This window comes from Bubalus bubalis, chromosome 2 (assembly GCF_019923935.1).
Source record: "Bubalus bubalis isolate 160015118507 breed Murrah chromosome 2, NDDB_SH_1, whole genome shotgun sequence".
NCBI classification, from domain to species: Eukaryota; Metazoa; Chordata; class Mammalia; order Artiodactyla; family Bovidae; genus Bubalus; species Bubalus bubalis.
In genome coordinates this window covers 74,022,042-74,039,273 of record NC_059158.1, presented here as the reverse complement: position 1 = coordinate 74,039,273, position 17,232 = coordinate 74,022,042, and the positions used below count along the sequence as shown (strand labels likewise).

Here is a 17,232-nt window from a genome sequence, read left to right as displayed (position 1 = left end):
TTAGATAACCATATTTTACAGAGAAAGTTGGTTTTTCAAAAATACTCCTGTGAATATGTTTTTCATGGATTAAACAGATAATATGAAGGGGATAATTCTGAGATGGGAAGGGAAGAGAAAAAGCAGTGACAATAAATTTGTGTGGCCCACTTAGCGAGAGCACGTGTGCATCACCAGAGCACACATGTTGCATCATTTTAATCGTGTCCAACTTTGCGACCCTATGGACCATAGGCTCCTTTGTCCATGGGATTCTCCAGGCAAGAATACTGGGGTGGGGTGCCATGCCCTCCTCCAGGGGATTGTCCCAACCCAGGAATGGAACCTGCATCTCCTGGGTTTCCCACAATGACAGGCATGTTCTTTACCACTGAGACACGTATGAAGCCCAGAGATAATTGTAAATCTCCATCCTCCCAAGAGGACCAAAACATAATTTGCAGAAAAGGTCCATTCTTGAGGTCCACTTCTCCCTATTTGTAACTAAGACGTGAAAATTCAGTTCACATTTCTGTTTTGAGCAGTAGTTTTGCTTTGTCAAGAAAATGGTTTAGAAAGTAGGGTCACCTATGGAAACTCAATTATGAGAACTGAGTAGTGTCCAAGGAGGACATTACAAGTTATTAGATAAGTGTTGATTTTGAGTAAAAGCACAAAATATCATAGCATCTGGTTATCATCAGTAATGCATTTACCTTTTCAGTAAGCAAGTATTAAGATAAGCCAGTATGAAAAAGAGTGATAACCTCATAAGAATTTTACTCTTTGCTTCCATCAGAGTTTAAAGGGTATAGTTCTGTTTGATTGAGAAGAGTAATTTTTAGACAAACACCTCCCCTATTGGCTTGGTACCAAGGGTTAATCTAGCTCTATGACTCATTTTTAATAAAAATACATATAAAGGGAGGGTCTTTGAATATTGGATATAACTGAATATAACATATGAATTCAGGGAATGTTCATCAAAAGGATCATAAAAAATCATAAACTGTAATTAATAAGAATAATTAATTCAGACCTGCCTCTTGAGAAACCTATATGCAGGTCAGGAAGCAACAGTTAGAACTGGATATGGAACAACAGACTGGTTCCAAATAGGAAAAGGACGTCAAGGCTGTATATTGTCACCCTGCTTATTTAACTTCTATGCAGAGTACATCATGAAAAACACTGGGCTGGAAGAAACACAAACTGGAATCAAGATTGCCGGGAGAAATATCAATAACCTCAGATATGCAGATGACACCACCCTTATGGCAGAAAGTGAAGAGGAACTAAAAAACCTCTTGATGAAGTGAAAGAGGAGAGTGAAAAAGTTGGCTTAAAACTCAACATTCAGAAAACTACGATCATGGCATCTGGTCCCATCACTTCATGGCAAATAGATGGGGAAACAGTGTCAGACTATTTTTGGGGGCTCCAAAATCACTGCAGATGGTGACTGCAGCGATTTTGAAATTTAAAGATGCTTACTCCTTGGAAGAAAATTTATGACCAACCTAGATAGCATATTGAAAAGCAGAGACATTACATTGCCTACAAAGGTCCGGTTAGTCAAGGCTATGGTTTTCCCAGTGGTCATGTATTGATGTGAGAATTGGACTGTGAAGAAAGCTGAGCACTGAAGAATTGATGCTTTTGAACTGTGGTGTTGGAGAAGACTCTTGAGAGTCCCTTGGACTGCAAGGAGATCCAACTAGTCCGTTCTAAAGGAGATCAGCCCTGGGTGTTCTTTGGAAGGAATGATGCTGAAGTTGAAACTCCAGTACTTTGGCCACCTCATGCGAAAAGCTGACTCACTGGAAAAGACTGTGATGCTGGGAGGGATTGGGGGCAGGAGGAGAAGGGGATGACAGAGGATGAGATGGCTGGATGGCATCACCGACTCGATGGACGTGAGTTTGAGTGAACTCTGGGAGATGGTGATGGACAGGGAGGCCTAGAGTGCTGCAATTCATGGGGTCGCAAAGAGTCAGACACGACTGAGCGACTGAACTGAAATTTAGAAGGTAGTTTTTTTTGTAATTTAAGTTGAAAGTCAGCTGAAACTTAAATTGCACAATCGTGTAATAATTCACCAAAAATTAATAGCCAAATTCAAGATGAGAAGATGTATGATTAAAGTACTCAGCATTTTTCAATCACCTCAAAAGTGTCAATGTTTATGTACTTCTTACAGAAATTCTTAGTACCTAGAGACAATACATTGTGAATCACGTTCAGAGTCCACAAGCTGGCATCTTGAGGTCAAAATTGGCTTACATGTGTTTTTTCAGCATCTGTTTTTTAAATTAAAGTTTGTTTTTAACATTTAAAAATTAAGAGATTTAGCAACAAAAATAAAAGCAAAAGAGAATTCCAGCTCCTCTTGAAACTGTTAAGCCCCTGGTTGATTTCAAGAAAGACATATTGAAAAGCAACAAAACTACATTTGTTTTAAGAGTTCTCAACGTGGACATCTTGCTAACTCCTACTTAATTATTGATTTGAATTTGTAAGGTTTTAGAACTATGTTCTCACAAGCTCAACTGAACCAAAATCAGAATGCACAAAATAGATACAGGTTAAATGTTTCTTATAGAATCACATTATGAAAAGCTGCTCGGACCCCACCAAGCTAAAGACAGAAGAAAAATCCTTAACATGCTGCAACTTTTGACATGAGAATGTAACTGTCCCCTGCAGTTTCATAGATGTAGTACAGAATCGATGTGAACAATCAAAACATTCTGAATAGCTTTCATTCTGTTTATATCTCCTTATGTGGACAGACATGCATGATTTTTTTAAAGTCTCAATCCATTTAGATTTTACCACACCATTTTGAGAATTACTTTAATTATAAAAATTTTAAGTCACAATACAGAGAAGGTAACATATGCATTAAGGTTTGTCAGTCCCAAAGATGATCAAACAGAATTTGTTACTCATCAACTCTGAAAAAGGCATATATAGGAATTAAACAAAATGTCACAGCTCAATTATTGAGGGTACTGGGCAGGGTCTTTTACCCCAGTAACTTAAAACTTCAACCACTCATGATGATGAAATAAGGGTGTCAGAGACTTGAGTTCTAAAAAAACCTTTTCCTATTAAAATGCACAGACTCTAGGACGTGTGAACTTCTTACAGTATTATTATTAAATACCTTACTGGGGATTATTTACAGTTACCTGGACATAAAACTGTAAAAGTGACTGTGAGTGGCAAAGGCAAAAGAAAACAGAAGAATTCAACCCACATCTCAATTTCTTCCTAGAATCAGAAATTTGACAAACACATTTAACAATCTAAACAATCATACCAATTACTTCAATGTGAGAATGTAATTTTTACATGTTTCTCATTAGTTAAAATGTGCACATACACAAATTCTTAGACAACATCATGATTTCATAAAGTAATTTCACATGACTCATTTTAAATATGGGATGGGCCTTTCAGCTTAGCTTTAACAGTTTAATCACAAAATTTCTTTGAATTGGAAGTTTTTGCATTTGATGGTCAGAAAACAAAGTCTATTCTAATAATCTCCTCTTTGTTCTACTATTAAAATGATGAGGGGTGACAGTGTTCTTCAGGCTTGAAGTCACTAAAAGAAACTATAAAAACTCAGTATTATCACCAAAATAAAAGAGGAAATATGCCATTTTTAAGACAAATGGTTGCTACTCTAAGACATATGAAGATACAGAAAATACAAATTGCATATACCACATTTAGCAGTCAATATTCTGCAGGGTGAAAAATCACCACCAAGATTAAATAACAGTCTGAGGTTTTATAAATGCTCTTACATTAAAATGCGCAAGGCACAAGTCAGAGCAAAGGGAATAAAGATAAATTGAAAACCAGAAAATGCAGAGAAAAATTTTTAATAGGCCTCCCACCAATGAGATTATATGACAAAATCTTTGCAAGGTAAAGAACATTAGTCATTTTTGTTCATTCTTTGAACTATACCTCCCAGAAACAAAAAGAAAGCAACAGGAGTGAGGGAAAATACATCCATGGAAATATTTTTAGAGACTGTTCATTTTTGAACATTTTGTGCTTACTATAATTAGCCCAAAGTGGAAACCTATTAAACAATATATTGTTCTGGGAACACAAAACAAATAAGAATCTGAATTCCTGCTCTTTCAGTCAGCAAATTTCAACAACTTACAAATATCAAAATACAGAATAACTCGATATTTACAAAGATGCTAATAATCTATATTTAAACTTTTTTAGGTTGCTTATTCGACTCTATACAGCATAAAGAAGTTTACAGTACTGGTTTCTACAACAGTGCATCCGTGGATTTAAAAAAAAAACTACTGTATTAACCTTATTTCAATGTTTTAAAAATCTGAAATAGCTTTTATTTGATGCAACAATATTCTCTAGGAAACAAGGAAGGGAATATAAAGGACTAAGAACATAGACTCATTAGAAAAAAATTGTATTCTAATGTAAAGTTTAAAGAACAATATAGAATTCAAATGTCTCTTATATTTGAGAAGGCAATTCCTAAAAAAACCAAAAAACTTTCTTTTGCCTCTTTTTACCCATTCTTTCTAGCAATTTAGCCTCTTGACTTATCATCATTTATTTATTCCTTTTTGATATAAAGTCAGGATCTGAGAAAAGACTCCTTGAATTCTCAGTTAGTTCTCCTTGCATTAGTTTCTCCAGCCATTGTCAGCAAGCGGTCTCAAGTTCTGTAATACAGAGTTCCATGTGAACTCAGGCGGATGAGATGCATTCCTAACATGCAAACCATGTACAGGCTTCGTGGAAATGTTCCTGTTTCCTCCCAGTTTCTTTTCCTGTGCTAGTCACAAATCCTGTTGTAAATTAATTTTTCAATAGTGGGCACAAAATTGAGTCAATCTTCATATCTATTGAAGATTAGATTATGTAATCTAAAAATATCTTAAAATATTAAAAATATCTTAATATTTTTATGTTACTTATAAAGCACTATAACCCATCCAATTTAAAATTATTTGTACACTTACAGTAAGATTTCCAAACAGGAGGTCTATATTCATCTGTGTCTGAAAGAAAAAACAAATTAATGTTACTGAATATTTGTATTTTAAATGAGTTATTTTAACCATTAATTCATTTAATATATATTTGTTGAGGTCTATTTGTCCTAGGCATTGTGCTAGGCACTAAAGGGTATTCAAAGATTTTTAGTCTTGGTCCCCCCTTCCTTGGAATAAAATTTCACAGAGTTGTTTGAAGAAAATTATTGTTATTTATTCAACTGCATATCACTTGAGAACACCAAGCTTAACTGTTACTGTTTTATCATCACTGAGATAACAGTCAATAATGTCTCTGGGCTTAACTTTCATTCCACTGAAAGATTCCTGAACTCATTGGAATTTTTCACTTTGGGAGGATGCCAGCATATTAACATTAGGAGAAAAGAACAGCAAGGTATGGACCTTCAGTTCAGTTCAGTCGCTCACAGCACGTCAGGCCTCCCTGTCCATCACCAACTCCCAGAGTCCACTCAAACTCACATCCATCGAGTTGGTGATGCCATCCAGCCATGTCATCCTCTGTCGTCCCCTTTTCCTCCTGCCCCCAATCCCTCCCAGCAACAGTCGTTTCCAATGAGTCAACTCTTTGCATGAGGTGGCCAAAGTACTGGAGTTTCAGCCTTAGCATCATTCCTTCCAAAGAACACTCAGGGCTGATCTCCTTCAGAATGGACTGGTTGGATCTCCCTGCAGTCCAAGGGACTCTCAAGAGTCTTCTCCAACACCACAGTTCAAAAGCATCAATTCTTCGGCACTCAGCTTTCTTCACAATCCAACTGTCACATCCATACATGACCACTGTATGGACCTTAGTCCTCATACATCCTGGACAATCAAAACCAGGAAATGAGAAACACTTCAGTGTAGGTGAGTGTATCTAGGGAGCTACTAAGAACATGAGGTGAACATGTGCTCTCCAGGCCCATTCACCTCCCTCTGCTTGAATGTGGATTAGGAGAGTGTGAAGAGGCAGTGGAAAGTGATGAGGAGAAAGGAGAGGGGATCGACAGCCTGGCATTCTCATCTGTAAAGCACAGCTGAGGAATCATCTTGCCAGCTCGAAGTCATGCCTGCAAGGCCGTGCAGCCAAACCAGCAGATAGCATTTTGGTGTCGGGAGGTGTAGCCAGACACATCACCTGGCTCTGCTGGAATCCAACATAAACCCATTGAGGAATCTGATCCTAAAAATCGTGGTCTCCAAGGAAACAAGGAAATTCACAGGAAGTCTACTGAGAAGGGTGACACTTGCATGTGTAGCTCATATTAAAATTGTCACCGACTGAACACATTCAGCCCCCAATCCCCAACCTTTAAAATGCAATCTTACACTTCATTTTTGATGTGTTACCATAAACCACCACATGAATCAGAGGGCTACAGTAAGACTACCAATGATGGGCAAAAGGACACAAGAGGGAAATTCCACGTCATGTAGAAATTACTTGGCACCAGGAGAAGTTTTCATGTACGTTTTCTCAAAGAATGAATAAAAGATGACATGAATAAATGAATGAAGTAATGCAATAAATAGAGTTGACTCTCATTATTCACAGAAGTTACATCCTACAACATCACCATACACAATGAATTAACCAACACTGAACCACTGCTCCTGGGGAAACAAGTTAGGTTCCTGTGAACCTCTGGTCATATTTTCATCAACCAATAAATATATAACTTTTCTTTCTGTGTATTTCTGTTTAAAGATACCTTATTAGCATATATTGTTGGTTCATAAACACTTAACTCACAGCCAACTACACTTTAACTTATGCTTCAAAGAAGCTTATCTGACATGTATTTTCTCCATAAGACACATCATTGCCTTTTTGCACTTTGGAACACCAGACAGAATTTTGACACTAGGGGCCATTTAAAAAAATAAAATCACCAATAAAAAGCCACAAAAATACCAAAAAAAAGAAAAGTGGCATTAACTAGGTCCTGATAAGAACACTTGTTTACAGTATGAGAGCTGAAACACAGAAGGCAGAGTTGCCTTGCTCAGCCTCAGCTGGGAATATACAGGTCAGGCAACTCAATTTGCCACTCTATAAATGTTGGCAAATTACCATGAAAGTGTCACAAGTATTTATTTTAAAAGGGTTACAAATAAATGTTAGCAAGTAAGCAAATTTGCAAATACAGAATCAAGAATAAGGAGGATTATCTGTATACGAATGAGTAGTTATTTAGGAAAACTACCATCTCAGGTAAACTCACTGATAAACTCAATGATATAACATTAGGATGAAATATGACCTTAGCACAGTTATATATAGATATATACATATTTACCTAGCGAGAGGGTGGGGGTGGGGGTGGGCATGTATGTTTGGAAGGTTAATTGTACTGATGTTTGTCTCAAAAAATAAATTATAATTAATTGAATTGTATTTTTTATACGAGGAAAAATTTGCCTCTAAGCATTCAAGTCATTTAATGATTTCATCGATGCCATATGGATCCTGTTAAATTGCCATTCAATGCTAAGCCAGTTTTGGGTTTAACAGGAGAGTGGATGTTCACTCTCCTAGCATTTGGCCTGAAATATTCATGTGTGTGTCTCAGCCTTCTTGCCAGCATCCAAACAGCATATACTGCAGTGATGAGGCATCTCCTGACCCACCGGTGGAAGACACACATGCAGCCAGGAAGAAAAGAAAAAAGGCAGTCAACGAGGCTGAGACCCAGGGTAGTAAAGAATTTAACTTTGCACCTAATCACTGCAGATGGTGATTGCAGCCATGAAATTAAAAGATGCTTACTCCTTGGAAGGAAAGTTATAACCAACCTAGATAGCATATTCAAAAGCAGAGACATTTGCCAACAAAGGTCCGTCTAGTCAAGGCTATGGTTTTTCCAGTGGTCATGTATGGATGTGAGAGTTGGACTGTGAAGAAACCTGAGCGCCGAAGAATTGATGCTTTTGAACTGTGGTGTTGGAGATGACTCTTGAGAGTCCCTTGGACTACAAGGAGATCCAACCAGTCCATTCTGAAGGAGATCAGCCTTGAGTGTTCTTTGGAAGGAATGATGCTGAAGCTGAAACTCCAGTACTTTGGCCACCTCATGTGAAGAGTTGACTCATTGGAAAAGACTCTGATGCTGGGAGGGATTGGGGGCAGGAGGAGGAGGGGACGACAGAGGATGAGATGGCTGGATGGCATCACTGACTCGATGGACGTGGGTTTGAGTGGACTCTGGGAGTTGGTGATGGACAGGGAGGCCTGGCATGCTGCAATTCATGGGGTCGCAAAGAGTCGGACATGACTGAGCGACTGAACTGAACTGAAGAAGAGGTCTAACTTTCACCTTCAGCTCCTAGGAAGTAATTTTATTTGCCTGGGATCCTTGGGCTAGGCAGAGAGTAACAATGTGACTTAGGGTGGGGTTTTAGGTCACACAGTGTCAGTCAATTTGGAGACCAAGTTCCACCCTGTGGGTGGGCCATCAGTCATAAAGCCCTCATTAAAAACTCTGAACTCAAGGACTGAGAGAGTGTCCTTGGTTGGAAATCCTCCATGTGTCTCATTATACATCAGTGCTGGAAGACAATGCATCCTGACTCCACAGAGGACAAGAGACGCTTGCTTTCAGTCCTTCTCCTGGACCCTGACTTAGGTGCTTCTTCCTTTGGTGGATTATAATCTGTATCTTTTCCCTGTAATAAATCATGACTCTCAGTATAATAGTGTTTAGTGAGTCCTATGAGTCCTTCTGGAGAATTATCAAGCCCAAAGGTGATTTGAGGGAACCACCTCCCACTTGCACTTGGAGTCAGAAGTGAGAGAAGTGTTTGGGACTGTGCCCTCTTACTTTGTCATTGGCCCTAACTCCTTGCAAACTCTGTACACGGTTGTGCAGATGAGCAGGCAACCCTGGAGATCACTTCCACTTTGGAGATGGTGAGAGGAAAAGAGGCTAATATTCAAAGTTCTGTCTCTGGGAGATTGCTTACCTGGTCCTAGATAGGATTTCTGGAGGGGAATATGAACCTTAGCTTGCTGTGTGACTTTAGGAAACTTACTACCTCTTTTTTCTTTATGTATAGAGCAATAATATCATCTAAAATGGGAACAGTAATAACACAGGTTTGTTGGAGGATAAAATTAGGTATCATACATTAAGCATCTTGCACTCAGGAGAACTTTAGTAAATGAGAATCCTCTCCAGCCTTCACCAAAAGTGAAGTTAAAAACATGATGATGTTACCATATTTGCCTCAGGGCATTGTCAATGATTTCACCTATGCATTCTTATTATTTTGATCTTGCCTGTACACCCACTGTATTATAGAAGACATTATTCAAGATGCTACAGATCACAGTTTTGAGGCCAAATGAAATGAGTATTTGGCAAATAACCAAGAAATACTGGGATTTAAGTTTGTGTTTCCTTTAATGCTAAAAGAAGTCTAATCATTAGTGACATTTAAAAACAGAATGTGGGTTTTGCAAGTCTTTTCCGTATAAGCAAGGTGAAAAGACAGCCTTCAGAGTGGGAGAAAGTAATAGCAAACAAAACAACTGACAAAGAATTAATCTCAAAAATATACAAACAGCTCATGCAGCTCAATACCAGAAAAATAAACGACCCAATCAAAAAATGGGCCAAAGAACTAAACAGACATTTCTCCAAAGAAGACATACAGATGGCTAACAAACAGATGAAAATACGCTCAACATCACTCATTATCAGAGAAATGCAAATCAAAATCACAATGAGGTACCATCTCACGCCAGTTACAATGGCTGCTATCAAAAAGTCCACAAGCAATAAATGCTGGAGAGGGTGTGGAGAAAAGGGAACCCTCTTACATTGTTGGTGGGAATGCAAACTAGTTCAGCCACTATGGAGAACAGTGCAGAGATTCCTTAAAAAACTGAAAATAGAACTGCCATACAACCCAGCAATCCCACTGCTGGGCATACACACCAAGGAAACCAGAACTGAAAGACATATGTGTATCCCATGCAGCACTGTTTATAATAGCCAGGACATGGAAGCAACCTAGATGTCCATCAGCAGACGAATGGATAAGAAAGTTGTGATACATATACACAATGGAATATTACTCAGCTATTAAAAAGAACACATTTGAATCAGTTCTAATGAGGTGGGTGAAACTGGAGCCTATTATACAGAGTGAAGTAAGTCCAAAAGAAAAACACCAATACAGTATATTAATGCATATATATGGAATTTAGAAACATGGTAACGATGACCCTATATGCAAGACAGCAAAAGAGACACAAATATAAGGACTCTGTGGGAGAAGGCGAGGGTGGGATGATTTGAGAGAATAGCACTGACACATGTGTATTACCATATGTGAAATAGATGACCAGTCCAAGTTCGATGCATGAGACAGGGCACTCAAAGCCAGTGCACTGGGACAACCCAGAGGGACGGGACGGAGAGGGAGATGAGAGGGGGATTCAGGAGGGGGAACACATGCACACCCGTGGCTGACTCATGTCAATGTATGGCAAAAACCATCACAATATTGTAATTAGCCTCCAATTAAAACAAATAAATTAATTTTATTTAAAAAAAGTCTTTTCCTAGCAATCTTTTTTTCCAGTGGAAGTGTATACTGGTGCAAGATCTCCAAAGAACTGGCAATACATATCATGAGCCTTTAAAAGTGTGTAACAAGCATCTGTAAGGCAGAGTAAATGAGATGCTCTTTGAAAAAGAACATTTAAAAATTATGACAGTCTTCCTTATGTCTAGGGGTGGAGATACTAGTTCACTGTGGTATGGACCATTTGTTAAACAAGCAAGGCAAAGGGTAGGTACCACCATCCTCAGGACTCAGGGGAAAGGGGCTCATTGGGACGGGAAAGTTGCATGGTTTAGAAAAACATACCTTAGACTCTTAACAAATTAATTGCTAGAGTTGCTGAGACCAATTTTCTAGCATCCTAAATCCTTCTGGAAGGGAAGAAACATTACCCTCATCTTTGATTCCTCAGATTCAAATTTAAGAAGTTCTGTCATAGAAGAAACTTAGAACCCAAAACAAGTTCTAATGGCAGGAAAAGGCAGAAACTCTGCTGAAAGAAAAATAACTTTGAAGGTGAATTAATTGAAACTGGTGATCTAGAGTCACGAAATGGGCTCACAGGTTTATTAGGAAGAACAGATACTGGCCCAGCATGAGGCCAAGGCCAGAAGTGTCTCTGACCTCAGCCTCCTTGACACATGGAACGTTCAGTGTAAGAGTGTGAACAAATAAACTCAATCCTGACCTCCAGTTGGGTTCACTACTTTGTGACTTGGGCCAAATCTGACTAAAATGGATATCCTAGTAGCAGTCAGACAAGCAACTATCTACCAAAGGCTGGACTTTAACACTGACAGAAAGTGATAAAGAGAAGGAAGTTATGTAGAATTATACTTACTGAACTTCTCTTCTGGGTATTTGTAAGAGAATAGTACTACTTTGGGACTGAGCAAGCCTCATGAAGTTCAAACCTGGGGAAGGAGACTGCCTAAAGAGGAAGATACTAAATTTCCTGCTAACTGAGGAAATGAGGAAAAAATATGGGAGTATATTTGTTCTTTCTGCACACTTTTGACCCAGCAGTTCTATTTCTAGGAATTTATTATAAAATAATTATGTATGCTAGGCAAATATTAATACAGAGGAATATCACTGAAATATTTCTTTTAAAACTAAAAAAACTGGATTCAACCTAAATGCTTAACAATTAGAGACTGATGCAATCAATGATGATAGATTATAGTCTGAAGATACTTTGACTATATCAAGAAGATTTCACCTTTAATCTGTTAAAAGTCTGACAGATATTTTAAATATTTTTAATCTTTTAAACCAGTGGCTCTCAGACTTTTTGATTTCAAAATGTGGATTCTAAGGAGCTTTCAATTTCTATTGATATTAACCATATTAGAAGTTAAAACAAATTTTAATAGCATATATTTGGTAATTTATTAAAAATAATAAATTGGTTATATCCTAAACATTTTTATGAAAAAAAACTTTAGTTTTCAGAACAAAAATTTGTTTTACATTTTGCACATCTCTCTACTATCTGGTATAAGTGAAGACAGCTGGTTTCTCCTATCTGCTTCTGTATTCAATCTGTTGCGACATCACATGCCATGTACAGTTGGAACATCCAACTAGCCACTTGTGAGAGAGGAGAATGAAAAAGGCAAATAATGCATTATTACTATTATTTAAAATAGTTTTGACCTTGTGAAAACTCTGAAAAAACTTGGAGATTTGTAGGAGCCCCTAGAACATGCTTTGAGAACAGCTATTTCATTTTTTTTTTTAATTTTATTTTATTTTTAAACCTGAAACACTGTATTAGTTTTGCCAAACATCAAAACGAATCCGCCACAGGTTTACATGTGCTCCCCATCCTGAACCCTCCTCCCTTCTCCCTCCCCACACCATCCCTCTGGGTCATCCCAGTGCACCAGCCCCAAGCATCCAGTATCATGCATTGAACCTGGACTGGCAACTCGTTTCATACATGATATTACACGTTTCAATGCCATTCTCCCAAATCTTCCCACCCTCTCCCTCTCCAACAGAGTCCATAAGACTGTTCTATACATCAGTGTCTCTTTTGCTGTCTCGTACACAGGGTTATTGTTACCATCTTTCTAAATTCCATATATATGTGTTAGTATACTGTATTGGTGTTTTTCTTTCTGGCTTACTTCACTCTGTATAATAGGCTCCAGTTTCATCCACCTCATTAGAACTGATTCAAATGTGTTCTTTTTAATGGCTGAGTAGTACTCCAGTGTGTATATATACCACAGCTTTCTCATCCATTCATCTGCTGATGGACATCTAGGTTGCTTCCATGTCCTGGCTATTATAAACAGTGCTGCGATGAACATTGGGGTACACGTGTCTCTTTCCCTTCTGGTTTCCTCAGTGTGTATACCTAGCAGTGGGATTGCTGGATCATAAGGCAGTTCTATTTCCAGTTTTTTAAGGAATCTCCACACTGTTCTCCATAGTGGCTGTACTAGTTTGCATTCCCATCAACAGTGTAAGAGGGTTCCTTTTTCTCCGCACCCTCTCCAGCATTTATTGCTTGTAGACTTTTGGATCGCAGCCATTCTGACTGGTGTGAAATGGTATCTCATAGTGGTTTTGATTTGCATTTCTCTGATAACGAGTGATGTTGAGCATCTTTTCATGTGTTTGTTAGCCATCTGTATGTCTTCTCTGGAGAAATGTCTATTTAGTTCTTTGGCCCATTTTTTTGATTGGGTCATTTATTTTTCTGGTGTTGAGCTGTAGGAGTGGCTTGTATATTTTTGAGATTAGTTGTTTGTCAGTTGCTTCATTTGCTATTATTTTCTCCCATTCTGAAGGCTGCCTTTTCACCTTGCTATTAGTTTCCTTTGATGTGCAGAAGCTTTTAAGTTTAATTAGGTCCCATTTGTTTATTTTTGCTTTTATTTCCAATATTCTGGGAGGTGGGTCATAGAGGATCCTGCTGTGATGTATGTCAGAGAGTGTTTTGCCTATGTTCTCCTCTAGGAGTTTTATAGTTTCTGGTCTTACGTTTAGATCTTTAATCCATTTTGAGTTTATTTTTGTGTATGGTGTTAGAAAGTGTTCTAGTTTCATTCTTTTACAAGTGGTTGACCAGATTTCCCAGCACCACTTGTTAAAGAGATTGTCTTTAATCCATTGTATCTTCTTGCCTCCCTATCAAGCTACCAACGGTATTCTTCACAGAGCTAGAACAAATAATTTCCCAATTTGTATGGAAATACAAAAAAACCTCGAATAGCCACAGCTATCTTGAGAAAGAAGAATGGAACTGGAGGAATCAACCTACCTGACTTCAGGCTCTACTACAAAGCCACAGTTATCAAGACAGTATGGTACTGGCACAAAGACAGAAATATAGATCAATGGAACAAAATAGAAAGCCCAGAGATAAATCCACGCACATATGAGAACAGCTATTTCAAATGATGATTTCCTTGGCATATTTAGGACATGGGGTAAGGTAGGATGCTGATGCTGCTACTGCTGCTAAGTCACTTTAGTCATGTCCAACTCTGTGCGACCCCAGAGATGACAGCCCACCAGGCTCCCCTGTCCCTGGGATTCTCTAGGCAAGAACACTGGAGTGGGTTGCCATTTCCTTCTCCAATGCATGAAAGTGAAAAGTGAAAGTGAAGTCGCTCAGTCGAGTCCGACTCTTAGCGACCCTATGGACTGCAGCCCACCAGGCTCCTCCATCCATGGGATTTTCCAAGCAAGAGTACTGGAGTAGGGTGCCATTGCCTTCTCCGAAGGTAGAATAAGATACATTTTATCTAATAGAAGAAATATAAAAGTTAACTAAGACAGAAAAAGAGAGGAAATCATTAATTCCTTTAACGGATCAAAGTTCTTTCAGCTTATTCAAAGGAAGTTATCAAGAGCCTTCAGCTACAGGTTTCAAGGGCTCCCATCACCTCTTTTTATTCTGTCAGAAAATCCACCCAGACCAAGCATTTAAACAGGACAGACTTCATCTCTAGAGCATGACTGAAAATGACAGCCAGACAACCTATTACTCAGTGACAGCTAATTTTAAAACCACCTTAAAAAATTCAGGGACAGCTGCTTAAAATAATCTTAGCATGGTATAGATGAGAGCTTAAATTAAGTACATACCCACAAAATTCATTTTTCCCACTGCCTTTAAGTGTCAGTAATACTTTTCATTCACTACATAAAAGACAATTTTATATAAATATCAAATTATTGATTTTTGTTAAAATGTTAAATTATAAAGTTTATGGCAGAAATGTTAAAATAATCAGAAAGTTTAATTCATTCAGTAAATACATATTAAAGAGCTTCTATGAGTAAGAATGTCAGTAACAGGGTAGGTCCAGATGTAGTTTATGTCTTTAAAGGCAATAAGAAAAACAGGATGGATATGATTGGTTACTAATAAAGTAATATAATAAGAGTAATACATAATACTCTTATACATAATTACAGTTTTATAAACCATCACCTTGTCAAAATGCTTGACAAGACTAGGCTCCAATAAGTATTTGCTGACCTGATGAAAGAATGAAAGAGATATAGGAATCACTTTTGGCCAGAGTGTCAAGAAAGACAAACCAGAGGTGACATCATCTGACAATGGCTCTGAGGACAGATTTTTAAAATATAGGGACCAAGGGAAAGAGACTGGAAATAAAAGAGAGCATAACATTCTAAACAGAGGCAACACAGTGAATAGGGCACAGAAGCAAGACAGTTCAGATAGTTTTTGAGAAACTGCGAAAATGCAGAGTGGCTAAAATAAATGACACACTGAGTAAAGCTTGAGACAGGCACTGGAGGGAATCTGCACTGTGCGGTCCAGGAGGGCATCCATAAGTAACGACCACGTGTTTTCCTCTGCTTTGTGTATTAAATACTCAGATGTCTGAGAGGAACACCATGGAATACCATTTACTGAGTCACAAGGTTAAATGTGCTTATAAATACCCTGATGTTCTGAATTTTTAGATTAACTTAAAACACTGTACAACTGAATTAAATATTTATACTCTCTCCAATTAGATCCTATTTAGGCCTGGTACATCTACGATGTCATTGAAAATGACTGACCCTTGAAAATGTAAAAAAAATGTATTTAATCTATTACACAGTTTTGTGAATCATTATATAATAGTTATGTCTTATGAATTCTTTGGCTTAGAATAATATTCCACTGATGAAGTTTAAACCTGCTTAACTTTTTCTTTTAAAATATAAATAGTTCATTCTAAAGCTATAAATTTAAGCTGTTTACTGTTTTAGGCTCAAAGCAAAAAGGCTTTTACAACTTTTTAATAATATGTTGAATTTTCTCAACAAAGACTACATTGCATTTTAAATGAGGTTTAGACTAATGACATATTCACACTCAAAAACTACGTGATTAATGTTTTAAAGCATGTTTCAGATTGCCTTTGGTTTGAAAATTAACAATGTAGAGTTCTGTTTAAAAAAATGACACTATGGATAAGAAAAAGAGCCATTTTTCCCTTGAAATGAAGACTCAACTTTCAATCTACTGGCAAGAGATTTCCTATCCTGTTTTCACCAGAAAATACAATGCATTAATGACTAATCCACACCTGTTGTCTACCAAATTTTGGCATACCAAAATAGTGAAGTGCTTGTGACCATAAAACTATTTTACTAATAAAGTGATCTTCTAAAAGAACAAGGGCATAAAATTCACAATAAATACCAAGTAATTACTACAGTTAATATTTGCAAGAGTCATAAAGAAAGCTCAATTCTAAAAGAAACATATTTCTTGGAAAACAAAAGTTCACAGAAAAAATTTAAAGGCATTTTAACATTCAACATTCACAATTCTAAGGAGAAAACAAATAAAAAAGAGCTCTGCTAGGTTTCTAGATAACTCATACCGACTAAATGTCTTTCCTAGAAGATGCTTCAAAACACAATGAGTAAGCATTTTAACTAAAACAATTAATATTCACTCTGCAAAGTCATGGCCAAATCAGGTCAGTTAAATTCACCCTCAGAAGAAACAAAGTCCTTTAAAACTGCTCCAAGTTGAAAAGTGATGTGTCATGATAAAATTCTGACAGAAATAAACTATTTTTAAAACCAAAGATAATTGTTTTTAATTCTTCAGAGAATAATGACCCAGAACTGTTAGTACATGGGAAAGAAAAAAAAAAACCTCTGAGACTGTGCAGCTAGAGCGGTGATATGTAGCTTCATCAAAGATCTCCAAAAACAAATACTCTGCAAGCGCAGCGCTCAACTCTTCAACCACGGACCCACAGCTTGGCCAACAAAGCCTCCTACAGTAAATGTGAGCCCAACTTGGAAATCTCTTTTGAAAACTCAAGCTTGGCCTTTAATTAAAGATCTAAGCAATGTTTCCTCTAACCAACTTGGCAGACCTAGCAAACAAACTACACAAACAAAGCCTTCTGCTTACTCCCATCTTTTCACTCTCCAGTGTTCTTGGAACAAAAATCTATACACAGGAACTAGGTCATTCAGCTCAATTCAAAGGTAATAAGGGCTGTCATTTTCCAACCTACTATTTCTCCTTCTAGACAAGGCATCTCTCTCTGAAGTTTTCTCTTTAAAAGGTTTGATCATTTCTCGTCATGTTAACCTAACATATTGGCATATT

The 17,232-nt window shown here is 37.5% G+C and overlaps 1 protein-coding gene across 4 annotated transcripts in view; it reads right to left on the bottom strand.

The window, feature by feature from the left end:
* The window catches only part of CHN1 (chimerin 1), a 202,051-nt gene that overhangs the window by 146,964 nt on the left and 37,855 nt on the right, over nt 1-17,232 (bottom strand). For all 4 annotated transcript variants that reach the window (XM_044933506.2, XM_044933518.2, XM_006073585.4 and 1 more), the window contains exon 2: nt 5,007-5,045. In XM_044933506.2, the coding sequence (XP_044789441.1) occupies nt 5,007-5,045 (39 nt within the window). The remainder of the gene's footprint in view (nt 1-5,006; nt 5,046-17,232) is intronic.